This window comes from Anolis sagrei, chromosome 3 (assembly GCF_037176765.1).
Source record: "Anolis sagrei isolate rAnoSag1 chromosome 3, rAnoSag1.mat, whole genome shotgun sequence".
NCBI classification, from domain to species: Eukaryota; Metazoa; Chordata; class Lepidosauria; order Squamata; family Dactyloidae; genus Anolis; species Anolis sagrei.
The window spans coordinates 19,397,094-19,410,195 of NC_090023.1; the positions used below are offsets into that span (position 1 = coordinate 19,397,094).

The following is a 13,102-nucleotide window of genomic DNA, read 5'->3' on the forward strand; positions in this document are numbered from 1 at the left end:
GGCCGAAAGCGAGGAGGAGCTGAGGAGCCTTCTAATCAAGGTGAAAGAAGAAAGCGCAAAAGCTGGGTTGCAGCTAAACATAAAAAAAACCAAGATCATGGCAACAAGAATGATTGACAACTGGGAAATAGAGGGAGAAATGGTGGAGGCCGTGACAGACTTTGTATTTCTAGGTGCAAAGATTACTGCAGATGCAGACTGTGGCCAGGAAATCAGGAGACGCTTACTTCTTGGGAGGAGAGCAATGTCCAGTCTCGATAAAATAGTAAAGCGTAGAGACATCAGACTGGCAACAAAGATCCGCCTAGTCAAAGCCATGGTATTCCCTGTAGTCACCTACGGATGTGAGAGCTGGACCTTAGGGAAGGCTGAGTGAAGGAAGATCGATGCTTTTGAGCTGTGGTGTTGGAGGAAAGTTCTGAGAGTGCCTTGGTCCGCAAGAAGATCCAACCAGTCCATCCTCCAGGAAATAAAGCCCGACTGCTCATTGGAGGGAAGGATACTAGAGACAAAGTTGAAGTACTTTGGCCACATCATGAGGAGACAAGAAAGCCTAGAGAAGACAATGATGCTGGGGAAAGTGGAAGGCAAAAGGAAGAGGGGCCGACCAAGGGCAAGATGGATGGATGGCATCCTTGAAGTGACTGGACTGACCTTGAAGGAGCTGGGGGCGGTGATGGCCGACAGGGAGATCTGGCGTGGGCTGGTCCATGAGGTCACGAAGAGTCGGAGACGACTAAACGAATGAACAACACACACACACACACACACACACACACATATATATATATATATATATATATATAAAATGTAATGTTCGTTTGTGGGTTTAACAGAACTCAAAAACCACTGGACAAATTGGCACCAAATTTGGACACTATACCCCTAACAGACCAATGAGTGACTATCGCACACACACAAAACCCCAGTGAAACAGACTTAAAACCCCCAAAATACACAATATATATGCATATACACATACAGTCATATACATATACATATGCACACATTCATACACACACACACACACACACACACATATATGCACAAACACACACAAATATGCACACACATATACACATGCACACACATATACACATACATATATACATTATTATTATTATTAACTTTATTTGTACCCCGAAGGACTCGATGCGGCTTACAAAGGCCAAGGCCTCAAACACAACATAACAATACAAAACCTAAAGCAAATTAAAAACAGTTAAAACAATATTAAACAACAAGCAATAACAATACATCAAGACACAATAAAACTGGGCCAGGCCAGAGTAATGGGTACAAGATTAAAAGTGCTGATGTGAGAGGTGATATGTAAAGGATTATAGGGTAAGTGCAGTGTGCAGCAATCTCAATTCCAATAAAGTGCTTCTGGACTTGTTATTGGAGTTTTCCTATTCTGGAAAGGCACATCGGAACAGCCAGGTCTTCAAGTTCTTTCTGAAGACTGCCAATGTAGGGGCCTGTCTAAGATCTTTTGGGAGGGTGTTCCAGAGTCGGGGGGTCACCACAGAAAAGGCCCTGTCTCGCGTCCCCACCAATTGCACCTGCGACGCTAGCGGAATCACGAGCAGGGCCTCTCCGGATGAACGAAGTGAACGCGTGGGTTCATAAACGGAGACGCAGGTAGGGTGGTCCCAAACCGTTCAGGGCTTTGTAGGTAAGCACTTGCACCTTAAATTGGTGCATACATACATACACACAAATATGCATATAGACAAGCACACACAAACAACACAATTATACAAACATATTATACACACATGCACACACATATTCATATACGCATACATATACACATAAATATGCATATAGACAAGCACACACATATACGCAATATGCATGTACACATATAAACACACACACACACATATATACTAGCCATCCCCTGCCACGCATTGCTGTGGCCCACATGGGGGTTCTGTGTGGGAGGTTTGGCCCAATTCTATCGTTGGTGGGGTTCAAAATGCTCTGTGATTATAGGTGAACTATAAATCCCAGCAGCTATAACTCCCAAATGTCAAGATTCTATTTTCCCCAAACTGCACCAGTGTTCACATTTGGGCATATTGAGTATTCTTGTAGAGTTTGGTCCAGATCCATCATTGTTTGAGTCCACAGTGATCTCTGGATGTAGGTGAACTACAACTCCAAAACCAAAGGACACTGCCCACCAAAAAACCCTTCCAGTATTTTCTGTTGGTCATGGGAGAACTGTGTGCCATGTTTGTTCAATTCCATTGTTGGTGGGGTTCGGAATGTTCTTTGATTGTAGGTGAATTATAAATCCCAGCAACTCCCAAATCACAAAGGCAGCATAACTTCCTTTTTTTTTCCAAAACTTAATAAAACCCATTGTATGAATCAGAATTTTCTTTTGTAATTTAGATGCATATCTAAAATTTGTTTTACGTAGTTTTGAAGATCAAATTAGGTAGGTGACGTCCCCCATTCTCCATACTCTGATTAAACCGATTTTTGGCGTTGTCATGATTCTTGCCAGCAGAGCAGGCGTTATGTTGGCAATTTCTTCCTGGATGTTGGTCTTCAAATCTTGTAGGATCCTTGGATGGTTCACATAAACACAGAATTTGAAAAAAAAACCCATAGAAAAATATCACAAGGGGCCAGATCTGGAGAGTGGGCCGGCCACTCCAAATCCGTTCAAAAAGTAGGCCTCAACAGCAAAAGCATGCTCCTCACTGTTCCGACGCATGATGGTGACTGAACTGTGTCAGGACAAAACTTTATACTCCCGCCTCTCGAACGAGACCACTACGTACCGCTACGTCTTCAACCGACTGAATGGTGCGCATTTTAAAAAAGGAAGTTATGCTGCCTCACCCTGTACTTTAACCCTTATGTTTTTAAAAAAGAAACCATCCCTTTTTCTGAATAGACTTGCAGTGGGCAAGAACTTAGTCCGAGCTTGGAGAGCCTAAATAGAATAGAACAATAGAATAACTTTGTCACTGCACATTGTACAATGGTAAAATGTCAATTACATTATATATGTAGAATTACAGAACAGCACCTATCCTCCCACATTCTAATCACTTTTGTACAAACCCCTACTGCCACAGCAGTATTATTTATTTTATTTATTTATCGTGTCATCAGCAACCATACCATTGTATTACATTTCTAACAGAACAAAACAAACAAACAGATAAAAAAGCACAAATTTTGCAAACTTGGTAGTTGATTAAATGTCCAAGTATTTGGCCACTTGGAGTGCCTCTGGTGTTGCCGCAAGAAGGTCCTCCATCGTGCATGTGGCAGGGCTCAGGTTGCATTGCAGCAGGTGGTCAGTGGTTTGCTCTTCTCCGCACTCGCATGTCGTGGATTCCACTTTGTAACCCCATTTCTTAAGATTGTCTCTGCATCTCGTGGTGCCAGAGCGCAGTCTGTTCAGCGCCTTCCAAGTCGCCCAGTCTTCTGTGTGCCCAGGGGCGAGTCTCTCATCTGGTATCACCCACGGATTGAGGTGCTGGGTTTGAGCCTGCCACTTTTGGACTCTCGCTTGCTGAGGTGTTCCAGGAAGTGTCTCTGTAGATCTTAGAAGACTATTTCTTGATTTAAGTCATTGACACATCAGTGTGAAACCATAGAATTTAATATACTCACAGCTCTAAGATAAAAGCTACCTCTTGGCCTATTTGTCTTTTTCCTTATTCTGTACTGAAGTGCTGGACTCTTCAAGTCTGTTGTGGTACCATTTCTGGATATTTTTAAAAAAATGTTTGAATGGGGAAGGCTGGTCCCCTATGGCAGCAGTGGTCCTTCCCCTTTCTGCAGAATAACCCTTGACTGGTCCTATAAAAATCATAATTTTGGCCCAAAAATCTACCCTCAATTTATACATACGTATAAAGGACAGGTTGCTTTTGAGAGAAGGGATAGTTCTTCATTCTCAGCCTGTGTACATTACAGGGTTGTAGCAAGAATATAAGGGAGAAGGCAATCATAAATACTAAGACTGAGCTCCTTGGAGGAAACCTGAGATGAAAATATAATCACCAAGATAACTTACAAGTAATATGTATTAACTTTCAGAGTAAACCATAATTTTTTTAAAAAATATGTCAAGGATGGAACTGTCCAGCTTTATTTGGCATGTACTAGTATGTATGAATTTTTAAATAATCATGTTTTGGTTCACATTATTATTTAATAATAAAAGGAGCAATATCTATGTTACAGGGAAAAGTGTGAAAAAAAAGTCATGCCAACTTCAGGGCTAAAAATATATTGGGGATTTATGGATTAGAACTCATTTAATCATACGTGTGGCATAGGTGTAAAACAGATTATGTAACTTGTGGTCACGTGTAGTCTTTTGCTGCTCCTTCCATGGTCCATTAAAGTGTTAGAACCCCATCAAGTTTTCTATATGTAGGTGGTCCCCAGCCTGATAGTTGATGCTGGATTCATCCTCACAGTCATAGAAGTTGAGCACCACACATAGAGTGGGATAAAATTGCAAATGCAAAAGCTCAAACTAACAATGTAGTTTAAATTCTGAAAGTATGCAAAGCTACCTGGGATGATTGCAGCAATTAGTAATAACCAGTCATCATACATTTTAAATAGTTAATTAAAATTAGCGAGCAAAGTGCTGTTGTAGATTCCAGAGTGGTAGCTGATCTAGTTTTTTCCTCAGCTAATTTTGAGCCATTTCCACAGCTCTCTGTGTATTATGGCCTCATTTTTATGTTAGAGTGTGGTTGTCACATGAATGAATTTGATGGTGTACAATACTGCTGGCATAAAGAAGGAAAATGCCCCTTCTACTACCATATAAATTCCAGATTATCTACTTTGAACTAGATTGCATGGCAGTCTGGATTCATATAAATTTTGTTATTATCATTACTATTATTATCCAGTTAAAAGCAGATAATGCGAATCATCTGATTTGATAATCTGGATTATATGGCAGTGTAGAAGGGGCCTCAGAGCTACTGAACTGCTTTCCTCCTCATGAATGCTATTCCACATTCATCATTCTGTAATCCACATATAATCCATATCCAACAAAGTGGGGTTTCATCCATAGGCGTTTATGGAAGGACTGCAGGGAAGGAACTGACAAAGGAATGAAGGAGGAGAAACTTGAGATGTAGATTGAGAGCAATGTCTTTAAACCCAATTTGTTTTGAGTTATAATTTTTAAGGAGGTATCTGATTACTTTTTCCAGTAAATTTGATGGAATGCAATTTTACCTCTTATCTAAAAAAAAAAAAAACTGGTTTGCATATACATTTCTGAATTCATAAACCATGACTTATGAATCCAGGAGTAATAATCTGACTAATCACTTCTCTCATCCCACACATCCCTCAGATGCCAGCTTTAGTTTAAATATTCTGATATCCAATTTACAGGGATTATTTTAACTGATACTAAACTTTTTTAGGACAAACTAGGTCTTAGCACTACAGGTTGGAAGAGAAAAGGAAAGTCACATAAGGAAGAGTGTACAAGTCCAGGGATCATTCTCATTGTCATAAAATTTATGAGGCGGACTGAGAAAGAAACCTAGTGTGTCCAATATGTATACTGAGTAGTATCTCAATCTCTTCTCACATTCAGGCAGAAGCTGTGTGCCATAAAAACTCATCCATTCTTTAGGTGGGATAGGGGGTTTGTCGGGAACAACAAATACAGTCAGGTTAGACATTGTATTAGTATTCTGCATTAGTATACTGAGTCCCTTAGGGGAGATAGGGTGAGTTATAAATAAAGTTTTTTATTATTATTATTACTCACAGTTGTTTGGCTTGCTTTCATCAGTAGTGCATTGAATTAATGTTTGGAATCTATGATATACTTGAAACGTGCTACATAGTTCTTCTCATAAAAGGATAGATACAAAATAGTTCCACTAAGAGGGGCAAGTGCTTCCACTAGAGGTTGGCCATAGAATTGTGTTGGCTGACTTTAAAATGCCTAGAGGACTATTCTTTCTAGGAATCTTTAGATTATTCTGTGTGACTCTGTTGAACTAGAGAGAACAAAGAGTCACACAGTCAAACCCACGCATAAACAAATCAGCAAGTTGAACCTTGTTGAACTTGCTATACATTTGCTTGAAAATGTGAACTTTTTCTGAGTGTGGGTTTTAAGCTAGGCTCACTGCTACGCTGGCAACATATTGACACTCTTTCGAAAAAAGTATAGAATTGGTTCTTGCTTAAAAAGTTAAAAGGAGGTTATGTTTTCTATGCTTACGTCAGACATGTAGTGCAATCAATATATATATTTACACAGAAGCAACCCCTGTTGTGCTTAATGAGGCTTACTCCATAGCAAGCATATTGATTGTTGTGCTGTTGAAAAAGGCTGTGTTTTTTTTCTGTCTTCCTTACGTTTTTTTTAGAGTTGTTTCACGATTATAGCTCCAGGGTATTCCCTTTTGTAGTAGATGGCAAGCTGTGGACATGCAGAGTTTTGGAATGCCCCTTATCCTTTGTCCTTGGTATAGTTGCCTAAGGGAACACACAGGCAAAAGTTTCTGTTGAAAAGTAGAAATGAGAGTTATCTTTAAATATATTATAAAGTAGAATTAATTTGCATGAGTATTAATATGAACAAAGGTTGAACAATCCATGTTGTGTATAAAGCATGCATTAAGCAAATTTGTGAGATTTTGATTAATTTGATTAAACTTTATAAAAATCCACCCACTGGAAGCCTTTCCTTTTGAACTGTCCAGGGTGCTTTCTCTTTCCAAAAAATACATATCAAATCCTGTAGCAATTTGTGAAGAGAAGTGATAAAATGCCTGAGTGAAAGTGTTGAGGTTATAAAGAATATGGGCCCCACATACCCTGCATGCCCTTAAGATGTTCTTCCAGCACTTTCAATGCTACTAAAAGCATTAATTCAGTTTTTTCAAATACCAGTTCTAACCCTTGTGATTGTACTGTCAAATTTGCAGATGTGTTGATAGCATGCCTGGGAAACTGAATGGCAATATTATAAATCAAACCCAATTCATTGTATTATTTAAAAGCCATAAAAAGAAATGGAAGATTTATCTTTTTTTTTTGTATTTTTTAAATGAAACTTTAAGAATGCTGTATAGCCACAATTTTCAGTATTTCTTCAGATTCAGAGAATTGTGTGCATTATTGAAGTTCACTGTCTGAAAGACAATTAAAAGAAATGTTGGAGTTTTGTGTGGTTTCTGGGCAGGATGTCCGTATTCTGGCAGCATTTTCGCCTGATGTTTCCCCTGCATCTGTGGATGGCATCAATCTGAAGATGCCAGCCACAGATGCAGGGGAAACATCAGGAGAAAATGCTGTTAGAATATGGCCATCCAGCCCAGAAACCACACAACACTCCAGTGATTCCAGCCAAAAAGGCCTTCAACAAAACAAAAGAGATGTTGTATCCCTGTTTATGATAGTTTTTAATTGAATTGTAACAGAAGCCTAGGATTTTACAATACTTTGTAGTATTTTTTTTTACTATATGGGAATTTTTAGACTGTTTTAATTTAATTTAATGGTAGTTGTAATGTCCTACAAGGAAGTATTTATGTAACCAATTTGCTTTATCAATGGTTTTATATTATATTGTATGTTTTAATGATGTTATAAGCTGACTTGACTCTGCAAGAAAAATGGCATAGAAATTCCCTAAGTAAAGAAATAGGGGAAAAAAAATTGAACAATTAGAATTTTATATCAATGGACCATGACAGAAAAATCTCTCAGCACCCAACTTAATAGAATCTTGTGAGTTGCATGTTGTTGTTGGAGCCAAGAAAATTAATGTGTTTTGTCCACATCATATGATGGATAAATACCATTAAGAAAAAATGAAAAAAGTGTATTTGATTTGTCTTTTGCTTTGTCAATGCAACACAGAATATTAAATGTATGTAAAGATGAAAAGGAAAGTGGCAGGAGCTGGGAGGCTTAGGCTTAGCCCCAATGAAGAAGCTCAGCTGTTGAAAGAAGAGCATGAAAGAAGAAGAAAATTGAGGCTACAGCAGGTATGTTTGCTTTATTGGAATGTTTGGGCAGTTGAATAAGCAGATTTCCAAATTGTCATGTGGCATGACTAATGTTCAGCCACCCTGTGACAAGTATGCTAAACCTCATGCTTTCTCCCTGTATTGGCCATACCAAATTGAATCGGTTTTAGAGCAGAATAAACCTTTCAGTTGTGCAGTGTCTCTATCCCAAAGTTGAGAGAAATACTAGATATTGTTTTGCTGCTATGTTGCCAAGAGACCAGAATTCATTCAGTCACACAGACTCCCAAGAAGCTGGCTCTCACACATGCACACACATTTTCTAAGTACGCAACAGGACTGGGTGGCAGAGATTTCTTTCATAACTATATTATTGCATTATGAATCTATTCTGCAAGCATCAAAGATCCTACCAATCTCTAGTTTCAGTTATAGAACCAGAAATATTGTGAAGGGAATACAACATTTATTCTGATCAATATAGATTTGATAAGTAAGGAGAAGGGCAGGGTTATATGGAAGATGTAACCTTGGGCTTGCTAATAATAATAATAATAATAATAATAATATTAATAATAATAATAATAGTCAATTTTACACATATTATTTACACTGATATGTGTGGCAAAGAGAGCTAATACAATTATTTATGATGCTTTATTTAGGTTTTATGTCACTATATAATTTTGTTTAATTTATTAACATTAGGTTTTAATGTTTTCATATGTGGTTGATTCTGTATTATTTTGTTGGTTTATTTTGGATTTTGTTTTATTGTGGCATTGAATGTTTGCCCTTTTGTATGTTGGACCGCGAGATGATCCAGCCAGTTCATACTCCAGGAAATAAAGCCTGACTGCTCACTGGACGGAAGGATATTAGAGGCAAAGATGAAGTACTTTGGCCACATAATGAGAAGACAGGAAAGCTTAGAGAAGATAATGATGCTGGGGAAAATGGAAGGAAAGTGGAAGAGGGGCCGACCAAGGGCAAGATGGATGGATGATATTCTTGAAGTGATTGGCTTGACTTTGAAGGAGCTTGGGGTGGTGATGGCCGACAGGGAGCTCTGGCATGGGCTGGTCCATGAGGTTACAAAGAGTCGGAAGTGACTGAATGAATAAACAACAACATGTTGGAATCTGCCCTGAGATGCCTTGGGGAGATGGGGCGAAATATAAATGGAGATTTTTAAGTAATGTTGGCAGACTTATCAAGAAAGTGGAATTACTCCTTCTAGTCAACTTGACTTAAACACAGCATTTCCTTTAGTGCCTCTTGAATTGGCATGATATTTTGCAGGAGTACCACTTGCTTCTGCTACAGTATGGCTTGAAAAATGATCTGTCGTTTATGTCTGTCATTTTCTTTTTCTTGGCCACTTTTACATTGCTGCTAAAGTTGTATTGCAAGCTGTGGATGGACATAGGAAACCAAGCACAAGATGCATTCTAACTCAGATTAGCGAGAATAATGGATTCAAGTAGAACAGCAGTTGGAAATTAGGAGAGAACCTTTTTAAAAATACAAAACCTGTATTTTTATTTATTTATTATATTTGTATTCTGCTATTCTCACCCCAAAGGGGACTCAGAGCGATTTACAGTAGAGGAACCACCTCACCTCAAAAAGTTTCAGGAAAGAAAGGAAAACTGCACAATATGTTGATGGCATTCAGCCCTGAAAAATAAGAGCTGCACAAACATACATACAATAAAAAATTAAGAAACATACACATTTAAAACCAAAAAGTTAAAAGCATCTCAATATTAAAACCAATTATTAAAACCGTGCAATCCAAATCATAGCCCGAAGCCATTCCTATCATAATTGCACTATTGTGTATTCTTATTGCTCTGTAAAATTACTGTCCAAAAACCTGAATCTACAGCCACATTTTTAATTTCTTTCTGAAATTTAGGACGGAGGGAGCTGATGGAATTTTGCTTGGAAGGGAGTTCCACAGCCAAGGGACCACCACTGAGAAGGCCCTATGTGTTGATAAGTACTGTTGATAAGTACTGTTTTTCTTCCAGGTTAGAGAGCAGGAGAGAAATATTGCTCTACAGATAAGGCAAGATGTGAAACAACGGAGAGATGAGGAGCTGAATAATTTGGCAGAAGAACTGAAGGCAGAGTGGCAAAAAGCACAAGAGGAGAAGATTAAAGCTTTGGAAAAGCTCTATTTGTCAAGCTTGAGAGCTATAGGAGAAGGACATAGACAGGCAAAGGAAAATGTAGGTAAATGTTTAAAATATTGCAACAATGAAGACTATCCTGCAAATACTAAAAATACCTTACAACCTCTGTATCCGCAAAGGATGTGTTCCTGGGCTTTGTTTGAATATGTGAAACTGCAAATATTAAGAAATTTGATTGAAATGAAGGCCTTCTGGCCAAAAATACCAGCGTTGTCGGTAGACACCTCCAAGGTCATTTGGCCTGTATATCTGCATGGAGCGCCGTTACCTAAAATAATAATGCATTTATTATTTCACTCCTATTTATTATTGTTATTACATTTATTATAATACTCTTGTTATTATTACATTTATTATTTTACTCAATTATTACATTTATTTTACTATATTACTATTATTACATTTATTATTCTATTTTATTACATTTATTACTTTATTCTCTTATTACTGTTACTATATTTCCATTATTTTACTCTATTCTTATTCTTATTACATTTATTATTTTACTCTCTTTGTTGTTATTAGAACAATACGTAAGCACATTAACATTGAAGAAGGTTACAATAATGATTTAATTAGAATTGGACAGTCTTATCTTAAATTATAGTTTTATGTAAATATTCAAAAACATTTAACCTACTGATGACTCAATTATTTGTATCTATTTTTATTTTGAAATTTACCAGTAGTTGCTGCATTTCCCACCCTTGACTTATACTCGCATCAATACGGTGCCTTAGCTTATATTTGGGTTGGCTTATACTGAAGTATATACGGTATATTAAGTTTGAATGCAATCCAAAAATTTCAAAGATACTTTTTAATAGAACATGGGTAAGGATTACATCATGATAGTTCAATTCTCATAGAAGTTTACCCAGAGTAAAAAAAAATTGTGTATTGAACTAATGATGCAGTCTATGTATTATAAGAATTAACAGATAAGTACAGTCCCTTATCTTACTACATTTATTATTTTATTCCAAAATCTAAAATTTTCCACATTGCTGATTGAAATAGTAACACCTTTGGTTTCTCATAGTCTCACATTCTATGGTCCTTTGGTCTGGCAAAATTCCTGTGGAAATTAAACTTGAAAACTAAGGTTAATGGAAGGAAAAGTTTTACCTTGGAATTCCCTTTCTGTCTTGGAGAAGGGTGGTGTGTGTGTATGTATAAAAATACATCAGATTAAGAAAGCAAATCTATTAATCATGCAATACATCGTAAACTTTTTGAAACACAATGGTTTTTTAAAAAAATATTAGGAATAATTTTGTTATGCTGCAACAATTAAACATGCATTTTATTTTAAAGGAACCTGATTTGGAAGCACTGGCAAAGCAAGCCGAGGAAAGGAGGAAAAGGGCAGAAAAAAGACACGTGGAAGCATTGAAGGAGCTGAAAAATCAAAAAGAGAGGCTGCTGAAGGAACAAACACAGTAAGAGTTCTGATCTATCTATAAATGTATGTTTTGCTGCTTTAATATGTTAAAAGGATCCGTACATAGGTTAGAGGAATAGTGGGCTGTCATGGCTAGAGTATAGGACCAGGACATAGTAGATCCTGGTTTCATGACCCACTGAGCCATAGAACTCTTTAAGTGAGATTTGGCCATTAAATCTCTCTCAGAGAATATTGCACTAGAAAAAAATTGTGAGGCATTTGGTTTCAAGACCTCATGTGCATAGCAAAAACACTGATGCCAAAATAAAATATTGTGGGGCAAATGTGTCTCTGCAACTTCACCAATACAGTAGTGTTAATACTATACTACTGATGATGCATAAAATATTTTATATTGTGTTATATATGGTACTGTAGTTTGAATTCATGGTTGATTTTAATCCGTCGATCCTGAGCCCCACAGATACGGCAACCTGCTGTACTAAAATGTACTTGAAACCTATGAAACATGAAACAAACATGTAGGTATATGTTGTTTCTAACTCATGCCTCATCAATAGCAAATGTGCATGTAGTTATTTCCTTAGAGCCCACTGATTAATCTGTGACTAAATTGTTTATGATTAATCTTTGTGGTTAATCTATATCCAATCAATTTTTGTTGATCAAATTTTGAGAACAATGAGCAATATAATGTAGACTTAATGATATGCCTGGCAATAACAATTCAAGCCTCCTGTAGATGTGAAAGCGTTCTTATCAAATTGAGTGTTTACATTATGTGAAGGAAGAAGTATTACCATATATACTTGAGTATAAGCTGACCCAAATATAAGCGGAAGCACTGAATTATACCACAAAAACCTGGGAAAATGTTTGGACTCGAATATAAGCTGAGGGTGGGAAATGCAGCAGCAACTGGTAAATTTCAAAATAAAATTAGATACCAAAAAAATTAGATTAATTGAGTCATCAGTAGGTTAAATGTTTTTGAATATTTACATAAAACTGTAATTTAAGATAATACTGACCAATTGTGATTAAACTAATATTCTAATCTTCTTCGATGCAAATGTGCTTCCATATCCTTCCAATAATAATAAAGAGAGTGAAATAATAAATGTAATCATAATAGAGTAAAATAGTAAATGTAATAAAATAATAATATAGTAAAATAATGTAAATGTAAGAATGACAACAATAGAGTATAAATAAAATAACAACAACAGAGTAAAATAATACACAACTGTGACTCAAGTATAAGCTTTGGGGGGCTTTTTCATCCTAAAAAAAGGGCTGAAAAACTTGGCACATATACAATAAATTTTTCTCCCTCTACAAGTTTCCCTGAAAATGGCTGTTGTGGGAAGATGGAGAGAAGAATCTTAACAATAGTTGAAAAAAGTGGCAGTAATAGGCTTGGTTGATCCAAAAAAAAGGTTCAAAACCCGTTTCGGATGTAGGGGGCGCTGGTGGTTCGATTC

General features: G+C 37.0%; 1 protein-coding gene across 6 annotated transcripts in view; it reads left to right on the plus strand.

The window, feature by feature from the left end:
- The window catches only part of CEP295 (centrosomal protein 295), a 57,928-nt gene that overhangs the window by 2,568 nt on the left and 42,258 nt on the right, over positions 1 to 13,102 (plus strand). For all 6 annotated transcript variants that reach the window (XM_067466520.1, XM_067466522.1, XM_067466519.1 and 3 more), the window contains exons 2-4: positions 7,900 to 8,027; positions 10,046 to 10,246; positions 11,528 to 11,652. In XM_067466520.1, coding sequence (XP_067322621.1) covers positions 7,908 to 8,027; positions 10,046 to 10,246; positions 11,528 to 11,652 — 446 coding nt within the window. In that variant the 5' untranslated portion in view covers positions 7,900 to 7,907. The remainder of the gene's footprint in view (positions 1 to 7,899; positions 8,028 to 10,045; positions 10,247 to 11,527; positions 11,653 to 13,102) is intronic.